The sequence below is a fragment of the Clupea harengus genome, unplaced genomic scaffold (genome assembly GCF_900700415.2).
Source record: "Clupea harengus unplaced genomic scaffold, Ch_v2.0.2, whole genome shotgun sequence".
Lineage (NCBI taxonomy): Eukaryota > Metazoa > Chordata > Actinopteri > Clupeiformes > Clupeidae > Clupea > Clupea harengus.
The window spans coordinates 35001-49336 of record NW_024879987.1 but is presented as its reverse complement, the minus strand read 5'-3'; the positions used below and the strand labels follow the sequence as shown (position 1 = coordinate 49336).

Genomic DNA, 14336 nt, shown 5'->3' with positions numbered 1-14336 from the left:
CAGTTAATTTCTTTAAAATGAATACAAACAAAACAGTAATGGAATTGAGTTTAGTTATCAGTATGTTCCTCTACAAATGTACAAAACAGATGTGCAGAACATCAATTACCCACTGACTAACGAACTCCTGGACGAGCCCCCGAGTGATGACCGTATCACTGTAAAATAATAGACACTGACAAGGATGGCCTGTTTAGCTAAACAGGGGAGGAGACCAGAGTGAACTAAACATATGCACAGCTGTATCACTGCTGAGGAATCCGGTGTTTCCGAGTGAGATGTCATCAGCATGGGTGTCAGCCACTTGTGTGTTAGAGTTCTGGCAGTGGGTTGAAAAACTAGAAGAGAGTCCTTCATGACATGCTGTGCAGTGGGTACAGTCTACACCCATAGAGGCCGTGAGAGAGAGAGAGAGAGCAGAAAAGGGGAAAGACAGGGTTTTTTATAGCCATGATCTGATTTGTGCTCATTTTGATCCCAAGTATCATAAAATAACAGCGACACTGAAATTAGTTGAATCGTTAAAAACTGAGAAATAAATCAAATAATCAACAGCGCCGACTCTAAGGCAGGACAAGACTGCATTCTCTCCTTCCAGTGCACAAGTGCACGTGCCCACACACACACACACACGCACGCGCACACACACACACACACACACACACACACACACACACACACACACACACACACACACACACACACACACACACACACACACACACACACACACACACACACACACACACACACACACACACACACACACACACACACACACACACACACACACGCGTAAGGACCTGCTTCCTTCTGTTCACCCAATCTCCCTCAGTTCCACCACTGCATGTTCCATTGCTTTGGCACGAGAGTCCAGCAGATCTTTCATCAAGTCCGTTTCGGTTTCCACATCATGCGACAATAGTTGGGGGGTGGGGTGGGGGGATGTGGACGTTCTTTCTGTGTGAATGGGGGGTTATGAGTTATGACATGACCCCCCATGCAAGGGGCTTTGTTCAGTCAAGTGTGATTATAGGGGAAATGTGAACAGTCCCCAGCACGCTGCTCAAACTCCAGGAGGACAAAAATCATTTGATGGGTTCAGAGGCCTTGTTTCTCCAGGTGCATTACTTTCTTTCTTTTGTGGAAACCCCCCCACCCCTCCACCCCCACCTCCACATGATTTTAAAGCCATTTAAAGCCAAATGACTCGATAGCAGTGTTCACTGTGCTACTGGTGTGTTCGTAAAAACTGTAATCGTGGGGGGGAGAAGTAATGCCGAAAATAGCTTCAGTGGTCTATCAGGTCAGGCGTGTGCTGCTGTGCAGGAATGAATAGGAGAGGACTGCTAGCACCATTATAAATCATTTCAGACAAAACTACAGCCGATGCTGAGACCCGCATGGCTCCATCAATCAAAAGACTGCGTCTGACACTTAAGGCAAAAAATCTGTCTGGAAACTCACTAATCTGTACACACATTGGGATTTCAACACCTATTTAAAAAGCCAATTGTTCCTTTTTTTCTTCTTGGTTTTTGACTGCCCTAATAATAAAAAATAAAAACTGAGTGTGGTTTTGACGTTTTTGCATGGTGCTGCTGTCCTCAAGCTGAAAGTGCAGAATTGTACAGCCTGATCACTACGGTTCCGTTGCGCTTCGTGTTCTAAATGTGTGTACTTCTCCATGGGTCCAGTTTTATCAGGTGACCTTCAGGGAACAAGTTTAGATCCATGAACTTTTTTTCTCGAAAGTGCAAAAAAATGGCAACTATTTGATCTTTTCTTTCCTCCCAAATGCCCCCCCTAGAGCTGGGATACCTTTCTGGGCAGGGCCCGCGGACGGGGGGGTTCGATGGGGGGCCGCCGAGGGTCGGCGTCTGGCTTGGCACAGCGCATCTGGTGAGGCTTGGGGGGCAGTGCTGGCGGGTCCACCTGGGGGGCACGGAGAGGCTGTGGGGGAGGGGCACGGGCCGGCGGGAGTTGGAGCGCTCGAAGACGCTGTACGGAGGCGGGGTCTTGCTGTCGCGGCGCGGACCCAGCTCGTCCAGACCGCTGGAGGCCGAGTTTGACAGCAGGGTGCTGGGGGGCTGGAGTGGGCCGGCGTCGCCGTGACCGCTGCTCGAACCGAGCCCGGTCCGGTGGGGGGCCCTCGGTTCCGGAAGCTTCCGAGACACTGCAACGGCTCAGGGAGGAGATGCCACTGCTGTAGCTGCCGGACAGCGCCGGGAGTTGGACACCAGGCCAGTCGACTGGCACTCAGTGGGCGAGGGGTGAAGGGAGGCGCTGAGCTCTGGAGACACACACAGAAGGGGTCACACACACACACACACACACACACACATACACACACACACACACACACACAGAAAGGGACACACACACGGCCAAAATAAATATATTAATGAATGAAACACATACACATGCAAATTGCAATAAATAGTTTAACAGAAACACACACCAATGCATACATACAAGAATTGTATATGTATACCATCATACAGACACGCATATTATACAGTACACACACTCACACAACAGTAAACATACACCAAACAAAACGTTGCACATTTATTACCATTTCAAAGACCTATTTATGCTCAAACCTACACAAAACAAACACAGACACAAAGACACACACACACACACACACACACACACACACACACACACACACACACACACACACACACACACACACAGCGATAAAGGCACTGTGTAAGTTTCCCTCTTTTCCTCCTCTAATGTCAACTAGTAACAGAGCTGGAACCTCCAGTCACACTGACTGACTGGATTCTCTGCTGAATACCAAACATATACACACACACACACACACACACACACACACACACACACACACACTCAAATGCATATTACAGTGGGTGGATGTCCATATTTCACATTAAAATTCTATATTTATGGGACCGCCTGTCAGTTTCCTGTTGACAGACCAGGGACAGCTCAGCATGATCTGACTCACTCACTTTGGTGTGTGTGTGTGTGTGTGTGTGTGTGTGTGTGTGTGTTTGTTTGGAGTGGGCCATGGCTGACTGCTCACAGAGAGTCCTGACGGGCAGCTCTCTGTCACCCAGCATGCAAGTGAGTCTGTTCTGAGAGCATGCTGTCCTGTAACACACACACAAACACACACACAGACGCACACACGCCCGCGTCGACACACACACACACAGACAGAACACTCCCCGCTGACACCCCAGGGCTTCACCTTTCCACCTGCCTAACACACACACATTCACACACACACACACACAGCGATAAAGGCACTGTGTAAGTACACACACATACACACACACACACACACACACACAACAGTGCCTGCTGTTGTTTTGTGGGTGATCCAGGACTACACAGCAACAATCAACACAACAGGAAACACCATAGCTTGTGTGTGTGTTTATAAAGTAAAGTGGAGACCAAACCTTTTGTGGAGAGCGTAACGTTGGGATGGGGGACTGTGATCTTGTGTTCTTGGCAGGAGAGCCCACTGGATAAGAGAGAAAAGAGAGAGAGAGAGAGAGAGAGAGAGAGAGAGAAAGAAAGAGACAGGCATTTAAACACTAGACTAACGGCGCTCTTGTCCAGTCATAACTTCCCAACTTCACACAGTTCCACATCAGTGGCAACCCTTAGCCAAGTGAAGAATTAAAGCTGAAGCATCGCCAGAAGACTCTCTCTTTCTCTCTTACACACACAGTCTCTCTCTTTCTCTAAGCTGCTTAAACACCAGCAGCTGTTCTTTTTTCAGGGCAATGTGCTCTATTAATGCCCTGGCTGCCCACTCCACCAGACAAGGCTGGGGAGAACACACACACACGCACACGCGCACACACGCACGCACGCACAGACGCACACACACACACACACACACAATAAAAACTCTGTGTGTCCAGCGGGAGCTGTGCATGAGCTTTCGGACCCAAGTACGGCAAGCTGGAGGAGGACATTAGGTGCAGTGTGTGTGACATCAGGCGGCTAATGCACATGTGGCGGTTAATGAGGCCCAGAGGCGCGGTGCAGATTCAAACCAGAGGAAGGGTTAGTGGCATGCTGAGCGCTAGCGAGGGGAAAGGACACGCCAGGATTAGGGAGGAGAGAAGAGTGGGACAGGAGACAGAGAGAAAGAGAGAGAGAGAGAGAGAGAGGGAAGGAAAGGGAAGAGAGGGAGAGAAAGTGAAAGAGAAAAGAGGGTGTGAGAGCCAGGGGAAAAGAGAGAAGACAAGACTTGAGAAAAAGGTGTATGGTGTTAGTGTGTGTATGTGTGTATGTGTTTTGTGAAAGTGTGAAATCGGGGGTGTGAGAGAACGAAGGAAAAGGCTGAGGAGAAAAAGAGAGAAATCCTCAAGAAGAGTTGCTTTTTTTCTTCTCTCCTGTGTCATATTTAAAACTCCATTTTTTATTAGTATTCCTCCCCGTGCGTCCCTTCATGTCTTCCTGGCTGATCCGTTTGAAGGGAGGGGAGACCAGCGGGTGTCGAGGTGATTTTCAAACCACATTTCTCGCGGCCAAAGCCGGACTAGCAGCAGCACAAATGAGATGCAGGCTCGCTCCCCCAACCTTAATTGTCGCTGGTAAGACTTTGGTGATGAGGGAGAGTAAATCCTCAACAGCCAGAAAATTGGAATTAGTCGGAAATGAGAAAAAAAAAGAAAAAAAAAACAGGAGGAGGAACATTCCAGAGAAGAAAGAGACATAAAAAAGGAGAAGAGTGGCGGCGGAGGAGGACAGAAACTCAGTCAAAAAGTCGAAAAAAGAGAAACGTTAGTTCAGCGTCTGAGAGTCGGAAAGTCGGAGTCGTTTGATTTTGTTGTTTTAACGGTTTTCTTTACCTGTGTACGGTGGCCTAGGAGGGATAGGGGGACCTAAGAACCTGTCAGGAGTTGGCGGCAGTGTGTTGGCCTCTTTAGCACAGTCAAGACTCCAGCTACTTGCGGCAGGCCTGACCACTTCAGGGTACAAAACACGTATGAGAGGTGCACGTCAAACAGTCATCACACCAGCAGACATTACCCTTCCTCTCCAGCATAGATGTGTTACCACAAAACCCAGCCCTTTTCAAAGTTTGAAAACGATTCAGCCCATTCCTGACATCTCTGCTGGCACTTCTGGGTGTGCCGAAGGTTTTATCTTCCCTTAAGAGTCGAGTTGTTTTTATTTCAAGGCACATTTCAAAAACATCAGCAGTCGACACCAAAATGCTTCACGGTCAAGGTGAACAAATTGACAGTAGAGTAAAGATAAGTGAGTGCATAGTGTGTCATTAGTGTGTGTGTCAGAGGTGTGTGTCATTAGTGTGTAACATCTCGATGTGTTAGGAGAGGTGAGTTTACTGCCAGAATGCTCACACTTTTATTATACTGAAACTATCATTTTGTTGCCTTATTTCTTCTTTTTCTTTTTTTCTCTCAAGACTTGTCTAGACCAGTGTCAGTTCAGAGAGAGCAAGTCAAGTGATGTGTGTGTGTATTTGTGTGTGTGTTTCAGTGAGACAGGAATCAGGAATAAATGAAAAGGATTCTACAAGTCTCTCAGGGATATGTCAAATTATGTCACGTTTGCATCAGACGAGCAGAATGAAGAGATTAAAAACACACTGCGGTTCTGTCTATTCTCTCCCATAAACATTTGGCTTGAATTTCTTTACAGTGTTCCTAAGGGACTTGTGCTGTTCCAAAACCTCTACATCAAAAGATTACTTTACATTAAGAGATGGATGAGCACTTGGAGGTATGACAAACGGACAGGCCCCGGGCCAAAGAAATGCACACACGTTCCACGCCAAAGAAACGCACACACGTTCCACGCCAAAGAAACACACGTTCCCTTTCTTTTCTGCTGGGATCTCTAACGATGTTCAGGAGTGGGAGGGTCCTCTGGAGATAATCTGTCACATGATCAGCTGACAGCAACTAAATTTCCCCAACAGTGAGTTCATGATTATGCTGTCCTGCACATATTACTCCAGGTAGTTTAGAGTGATTCAATTGTAGAGCCTAGGATGGCTGATGTTAAGTGTGTATACTTCTGTGTGTGTGTGTGTGTGTGTGTGTGTGTGTGTGTGTGTGTGTATGTGTGCGAGAGTGTGGGTGTGTGTGTATGTGTGGGTGTGTGTGTATGTGTGCGAGAGTGTATGTTGGGTGCACGTGTGTGTGTGAGATGAGTGCCAGCTCACCTTTGTCAGGGGTGGAGATGTTGGGCTCACTACGAGGCAGCGTGGAATCCCCCATCTGGTGTGCGTTCATCCTCTACGGAACAGAAGGATCGGAACGACTCAGAACAACTAGAACCGCACCCATCATTTCACACGACAACTCAACTAAATATTTCATATTGGGTCATGCAAATCCAAACACATGCATGTGTGCCTAGTGTCATCGGGTCTGGAATCACCACTACATGTAATATAAATATATATAATATTATATTATATATAAAATATATACATATATGGAACTGTGGTAAAATAGTACAGCATGGTATAGTATCGTACAGTTACAGTTAAGACTGCTATTCATATAATTCCTGGACTCATACTGCATGTATATGATGTGTGTGAGTGTGTGTTCCTCCCAGCTGGACTGGACCATCTGACCTGTGTGGGGTCCAGGGGATTGGGGTAGATGGCGCTGCATGGTCTGTCTCGGGGCGAGAGGCAGGCGTTCTCCCGTGAGTGCTTGTGTTTGTCTGGCAGCTGGGGGGAACCTAGGAGACCATGACAGAGAACCACGGTTAACCCTAGGCACATAGGAAGACATATTCCTCTATACCCCCCCTCACACACACACACACACACACACACACACACACACACACACACACACACACACACACACACACACACAGAGATATACACAATCTCCTGCAAAAACACCTACACAAACAACACACACACACACACACACACACACACACACACACACACACACGCACGGAAGAAGCAAGTGAATCCAAAAACACCTACACAAATAAACACGCAGATGCACACACCCACTCCTTCAACAAAACAACCACAGAGACACCCATGGTCACCAAGAAAACAAACAAACACACACACACACACACACACACACACACACACACACACGGTGGACATGAAACTGGCTGCCTGCCCCACCAGCCCATGAAGGACAGCAGTGATGAGCACCCCCACCGCCCCCCTCCCCCCACCGAGGTGAGAATTGCACTTCTCTGTACGACAGACAACCAGGCAGGAGGGCCATTTAGGGTGTGAGCATGTGTGGCCATGTGTGGCCATGCGTGTGTGTGTGTGTGTGTGTGTGTGTGTGTGTGTGTGTCTGTGTGTGTGTGTGTGTGTGTGTGTGTGTGTTTGTGTTTGTGTCTATCTGTCTATGTGAGAGAAACAGTTCGATGGAGATGGGTTTTATATGCACACACATGTAAGGGGTTTTGTCTCCTGCCTGCGATGAGCATCGGTCCCTCTCTGGCCACAGCAGTAAATGCTCAAAGTCTCCAAGTCTAAAGGCATCACACTACTCAAAGTCTAAAGGCATCACACTACTCAAAGCCTAAAGGCATCACACTACTGACACCAGTATGACCAAGGTCATTTAAGTAAGCTTAAGTATACTGTCTCCGAAGTATACTAGTTTTGCTGTTGCGTACACAAATCTCAGCATACAAGCTCAATCTCTCAATCACAGGGTTTGAAATAAATACCGCTACATTGTGTGAATTTACAACAAAGACTGTTATTTAGATCTGTATCTAAGTCTGTGGATTTATCTGCCCCTAAATAGCAATAGCTACTTACTTTAAAATACCATCGCTGGTAATCGAATGAACTATGATTTGCCAAAGCATGAAATAAACAAAGCTAATCATGGCTCCAGTAGTTGTATTCCCAGGGAGCAAACATACTAATGAAAATGTGCATCTGTACTGTAAGTCGCTTTGGATAAAAGCGTCTGCTAACTGAATAAATATGGTTAAAGGATTTTGTTTTCTCTTGACTCTTGACTCCAGTGCTTTTAAACTTGCATGCAGGTCTGCGCAGACCGTCCTGGTGATGAAATGTGTGTGTCTTGTGGACCCAAACGTAGCCATGGCTGCGGAAGAACACTTCTGACTTAACACGTGCAAACTCTGCTTCTCTATGCCTGATGGTCTGACAGAGGTTGGAACACACAAAGACAAAAGAGAGATGCTCTCTCCCACTAAACAACATTGTGTATCTTCACTTATCCTAACCTTCATAGTCTCTCTCTCTCTCTCCCTTCTCTCTTACTCCACTTCTCTCTGAGTATGTGTGTACATGTGCGTTTGTGTGTGTGTTGTTGTATGTGTGTGCGTGTGTGTGTGTGTGTGTGTATGTGTGTGAAGAGATAAGACAATCACACAACACATTAGAGCATTTCCCTGTTGCTTAAGGATGATTGAATGGGAGTAACGCAACCACACCACTCAGCCAATCACTACTCTGCAAGGTCAGCTTAGGGTTAGAACACACCGCCAGCCTACAGAATGTCCCCTGGAACAGGATGGTTGCATTACGAACTACACATATGTATGTACCTATATATTAACACGTGATGTTTTTATCCAAGAGGGCTCACATGGTCAGGATAAGAGCATATGCATATTGCAGTTTCCATTAATGGGCTAGACACAAGTGTAAGTGCTAGGGACCTGTTGGAAGTTTAACAGAGTATTGCTTTCTGAAGTGGGTGTGTGAGTGTGTGAAAGAGTGAACGAGAGCGTGAGCAAAAGGGAGAGAGAGAGTGTATTTTTTGTTGTGTGCAACTCCACCACGTGTGAAAGTGAACCGACTCCTTGGTGTGTGTGTGTGAGTGTGTGTGTGTTTGATCTTGATTGTGTATAAGAGGGGAGGACAAAGAATACGAGGTGGTGAAGAAGGGGAGGAGGAGGAGGAGGAGGAGGAGGAAGAGGAGGAGGAGGAGGAGAATCTTACCTCTGGCACTGGACGGCGCGGAGCTGGTCACGTTAGGAGACGCAGAGTGATTGGAGCTTAGGCTCGAGGTAGATGGGCTTGGCTGATGACAGACAGATAATTTGATGTTTGTTTGTTTGTTTGATTGCTTTTATCCTATTGTACACAACTGTATATTTTTGTAGACTGATTTGAAAACATCTTGCACTGCACAGTAATGCCAATAAAACATACTAATTATGAATAGGAGAGAGAAGAGAGAGAGAGAGAGACAGAGAGAGAGAGAGAGAGAGAGAAAGAGAGAGAGAGAGAAAGTAACATAGCAGAGAGAGAGAGAGAGAGAAAAACACAGAAAGAGAGAGGGAACGACAAGAAAGATATAGGGACACAGGAAGGAGGGAAACAATATAAGAGGAAAGAGAAGGGACAGAGAAAAAGAGGAAAAGGGAAGGGAAGGAAAGGAAAAGAATAAGAGAGGGACAGAAAAACTGAAAATGAACAGGCAAGTAGAGGAGAGATCAAAAGAAAGAGAGAGGGAGCAGAAGAGAGAGAGAGAGAAGGGAAGAGATGAGAGCGAGTGTGTGAGGCAGAGGGAGAACAGGGAGATAAATACAGGAAAGAACATGAAATTGCCTAAAATGACAGATCTTGTTTTTTTAAAAGGATCACTGCAATTTAGGAGCATAAATCGGAGGTCAGCTGATGGCCCATTATCCCTGATCACAAAAACCATTGTGTGTCTGTCTGTGTGTGTATGCCCTCTGTGTGTGTATGGGTGTGTGTGAGTGTCTGTCTGTGTGTGTGTGTGTGTCTGTGTGTGTGTGTGTGTGTGTGTGTGTGTCTGTGTGTGTAAGTGTGTGTGTGTCTGTGTATGTGTTTGTGTTCGCTCACCTGCATGTTGAAGACTTCATCGGAGCTCTCTGATTGGCCCGTGATGTTGCTCACCTCGTTGGAGGCCTGCGAGGAAAGCGACGATGACGAGTATCTGTTCACTGCCGGGTAGGTAAGAGGGCTGCGCACACACACACACACACACACACACACACACACACACACACACACACACACATGGACATGTTTAGTACTGCCACATTCAGCACATGACATATATGCTGTGTTCAGTAGGGAGACATGCATGTAAGGGGAAATATTTGCAGCCATGTCCACACCACACCTTAGGAGTGGCTAAGTTACGCTTTCTTTCATATAAAACAGCACACATCCACACATCCACCTTATACACACACACACAAATACTCTGAGATCTACAGAGGCTGAGAAGTCTAGCGGTTAGCAGCTGGGGCCACTGGTGTGTGTGTGTGTAAATGAGTGTCTGTGTGTTTCCAAGTGTGTATACATGAAGGTTACAAGCGTTCTTGTATGTGTAGATAAAGGTTAAACATGTTTATGTGCGTATGGGTTAAAGAAGAGTGTGTGTGTGTGTGTGTGTGTGTGTGTGTGTGTGTGTTTGTGTCATACAAAAATAGTTGGTGTTTGTGGGCATTGACTGCGTGACTTCTCCTGAGTCTGTTCACACACAAGCACACACACATAGATACACACTGTCTGGGACACATGTGAGAGATGAATGCGGGTCAGTGGACACTAACACACACACTGAGCCCCATGTGCACCAGCAGAGCAGCACCATCACACACAGACAGACAGACAGACACACACATAAACACTCACTCAAACGCACACCCACCCACACACACTCACACACACACACATACACAGACACACCGCTGTCTTAAAACCTAATGAGAGCTGACACTTGTTTACCAGAATGCATTGATTTGCTGCTGCCTTCCAGACACTGTCTGAAATGGTGCCTAAGCTCTCAAAAATGTCTAATGTCGCCACAAGCGTGTAATGTCCCATCAAACATGAGAAAGACAAAGGCCGAGAGAGAAAGATGGATAGAGATAGAGAGACAAGAGGAAAAGAGAGGAGGGAAAGAAAGGGAGTGAGAGGAGGGAAAAAAAAAACAAAAAAACCACAGGGAGTGAAGTAAGCTACACACTGCAAACAGCACTTAATGTTTCCCACTGTTTGCCTTCTCGCCGTTGCTCTGGCAACAATGCGACGGAGAGGATTGTTTTTGTGTGGAGGGGGTAGGGGGGTGGGGGTGGACGGGGTGTTCTCTGATTCGGTGCATCTGTGACTCATTTCATTTGGAGGTAAGCATGAATGCACCCTCTCCTCTAATTGACACCCAAACACATAGTATCCATAGTAATCATCCACCATCCTACAGTGCTGAAAGGAAAGATGCAGGACTACAACAGCGCTCATCACTAGAGATGCAGGACTACAGAAGCGCTCATCACTAGAGATGCAGCATCACTGATGGACCAGTCAGTGTCTTTCAGAGTTGGTATCAGTGACATAAGATCTAAAAACATGTGGAGGCAAGGCCTTAACGACTTCAGTGATTAGCAACCACCTCATGCTAACACTCTGCATGTTGTGCAATGCAGGGGTTGGAGAGGGTAGGGTAGAGAAATAGAGTGAGGGAAAGAGAGAGAGAATGACAGAACGCCCGCCCGCCCGCCCGTCCCCACCCCACGTCTCCTCCTTCCCACCTGCGTCGTGCCACCACTCGACCTCCTTCTGGGCACATGATGTTGGGGGCGGAGTTCCGACAGGTGCGCGGGCTTCCGTTGGTGAAATGGATGGGACTGGCACGAACATATGCAGGGAACTCCTAAAAGAGAGAGAGACAAAGACACAGAGAGAGACTAATTAGTACTTTCACTTATATGTATTTATCCTTCCTTTTTTTCCAATATTATTATTATTATCTCATTATTATTTTTTTATTGTGTATTTCTTCTTTCTTTCTTTGTATATACAACTGATGATTATTAAAAGCAGTATTTTTTATTGTAATTTATAATTCATCTATCTCTATATATGTATGTGTCTGTACAAGCTTTGACAACAGAATAACTCTTGTCAATAAAGCCTTAATACAAGAGAGAGGGAGGGGGGGTTGAGGGAGGAAGAGAGAGAGAGATGGATCGCTACAGACAACAATACAAATATGAACGAATACGAATATTATCTAGTTAAAATGTTTTGTTTGTTTTCATTATATTTAGCAACTGATTGCTTTTATGAGCTACGTATATGTTATACAGAATGGGACTTGTACCAGTGAAAGCTTATTTAATGTGTCCTATAGGGATACATTAAGGGGTAAATATAGTAGCCATTTGCCCTTATCCCGGCATGGAAAACAGTGACGCTGATAGCAACGGACCAGACACAGATATGGCATTTTTCTCACGGGAGCCGCACCAGAGGCGAGCCAGATCTTGGCCGGATCCGGTCCGATTCCGGGTGCTACCTACGGGGGCTGCTTGAGTGCAGTAAGCTCACCTGAATGCCCAGGCTGGACTTCATGAGGTGGAACTGATCCACCAGCTTCTTGTGCAGGGGCCGCATGTCCTGGGGGACAAATTTCTCGTGCACGGCCAGGCCAAACTCCAGGATGTGGGCCTGAGGGTCACAAATATTTGGAAGTAGGGGGTTAGCGGGGCTAAAATAGCAACAATACTCAAACCCCAAAAACTACACTGACAATAATATTCAGCCACAAAAAACAACATAGAGCAATAAAAACAGCAACAATATTCAGTGATAAAAAAACAACAACGATTTCCAGAAATAAAACCCAGGTACTATACTCCTGACTACTGCTGTACTGCCAATCTATGAGATACTTTTTCATTACGTTTTCCTTTTACTCAGGAAGGAAGATGGATATGATGGATGTACCATGATGATGCACCTCAAAGGTCTACTCTAGATGTATTAATCATGAAATGAAATTAAGTTATATGATCAAACCATGCAGTTCTGAACTATCAAAAGGTGTTTAACAAGCTCTCTAGATCAATATCGCTGAGCCTTTTTTCTACAAAACTACAACCTCCCCATTCATCGCTACATCACTGCAAAGGTTGATATCTATACTCAGTGGATGTCCATTACAGCTGTACTGGGATCAGTTTAGCAGTTTTATATTCTCATTGTGGTTTATGAGTGAGACTGAGAGTGAGAGTGAGAGATAGACAGAGAGAGGGAGAGAGAGAGTGGGAGAGTGAGAGTGGGAGAGTGAAAGAGAGAGAAAGAGAGAGTGTTGAGTGGACTGTCTGGTCAGATTCTGCTGCTGCTCCAGCAGTGCACAGACCTGTTCAAACATGAGCTCTCGCAGTCGCCCAATCTTATCCCCGTCTTCTGGGTGATTCACGATGTAATCTTTCACGAAGAACGCCTGCAGGGAGAAAAAAAACATCAAATAGAATCAAATAAAGAATAACATGAATTCGAAGCAGGCTGAACAGGTGTGTGACACTGGCACCTAAACCCTGTGCTGCAGAAGTGCCTTAGTGTCCCTCACACATTCAGCCAAGTGATAATTAACACGGCCAAACATCTGCACTGCTCATGTTTTACACCCGCCCGAGAGCTGTATGTTTACGTCAGAAAGAGTGTGTGCACATATATACTTCAGTGTGTGTGTGTGTGTGTGTGTGTGTGTGTGTGTGTGTGTGTGTGTGTGTGTGTGTTGTGGGAGAGAGAGAGAGAAAGAGAGAGAGAGAGAAAGAGAGAAAGAGAAAGAGTGAGAGAGACTAAGTGCACATCTTTAATCGTCTTTCTTGAACTAGACTACATGCTGAGAATCAAGGTAGGAAACATGTAATCACATAGCAATAGCAAGATGTAGCAACAATAGCACTTGCAGGAAGTATTTTCCCTTCCCGCCCCAAGGCTTGTGTGAGACGCAGCATTCTGAGTGGTGAGGCCACAACATCCCTTTAAAAATACTATTCACCCTCACACACAGACACACAGACACACAGACACACACACACACACACACACACACACACACACACACACACACATGCATGCACATACAAAGGACACACACACACACATAGCCCTCTCACTGTACTGCACAAGGAGAGATGGAGTAGACAACAGGATGCTACTTTGAAATATGATTTGGGTGTTTGAATTTGAATACCACTTTCCTGTCTGCACGCACACACACACACACCCACACCCAGACAAAAAAAACATACCGTACAGACAAAAATATATATTCATACACCAGGAGGCACACACAAAAAGCACACACACACTCGCTCTCACACAGACACACACACACACACACACACAAACACACACACACAGACACACTCACTCTCACACAGACACACTCACTCTCACACAGACACACACACACACACACACACACACACTCACACACAGACACACAGATAAATATGATGGATAAGTAAAACTCAAAAGCACTCTTTCAAATCATCCTTTCAAACAGAACTGAGAGGAGGAAAGAAAGATATACAGAAAAGGAACGAGAGAGAGAGAGAGA

At 46.0% G+C, this 14336-nt stretch overlaps 1 protein-coding gene across 1 annotated transcript in view; it reads right to left on the bottom strand.

The window, feature by feature from the left end:
- Positions 1 to 1522: 1522 nt before the first annotated feature.
- Positions 1523 to 14336, bottom strand: part of LOC122131061 (dedicator of cytokinesis protein 4-like) — a gene marked incomplete at its 5' end in the record, with an annotated part of 45389 nt that continues 32575 nt past the window's right edge. The window contains 13 exon segments of the mRNA XM_042705965.1: positions 1523 to 1940; positions 1943 to 2064; positions 2066 to 2231; positions 2234 to 2291; positions 3441 to 3505; positions 4848 to 4964; positions 6191 to 6263; positions 6611 to 6720; positions 8948 to 9029; positions 9818 to 9938; positions 11515 to 11636; positions 12314 to 12433; positions 13128 to 13211. Of these exon segments, the coding sequence (XP_042561899.1) occupies positions 1807 to 1940; positions 1943 to 2064; positions 2066 to 2231; positions 2234 to 2291; positions 3441 to 3505; positions 4848 to 4964; positions 6191 to 6263; positions 6611 to 6720; positions 8948 to 9029; positions 9818 to 9938; positions 11515 to 11636; positions 12314 to 12433; positions 13128 to 13211 (1374 nt within the window).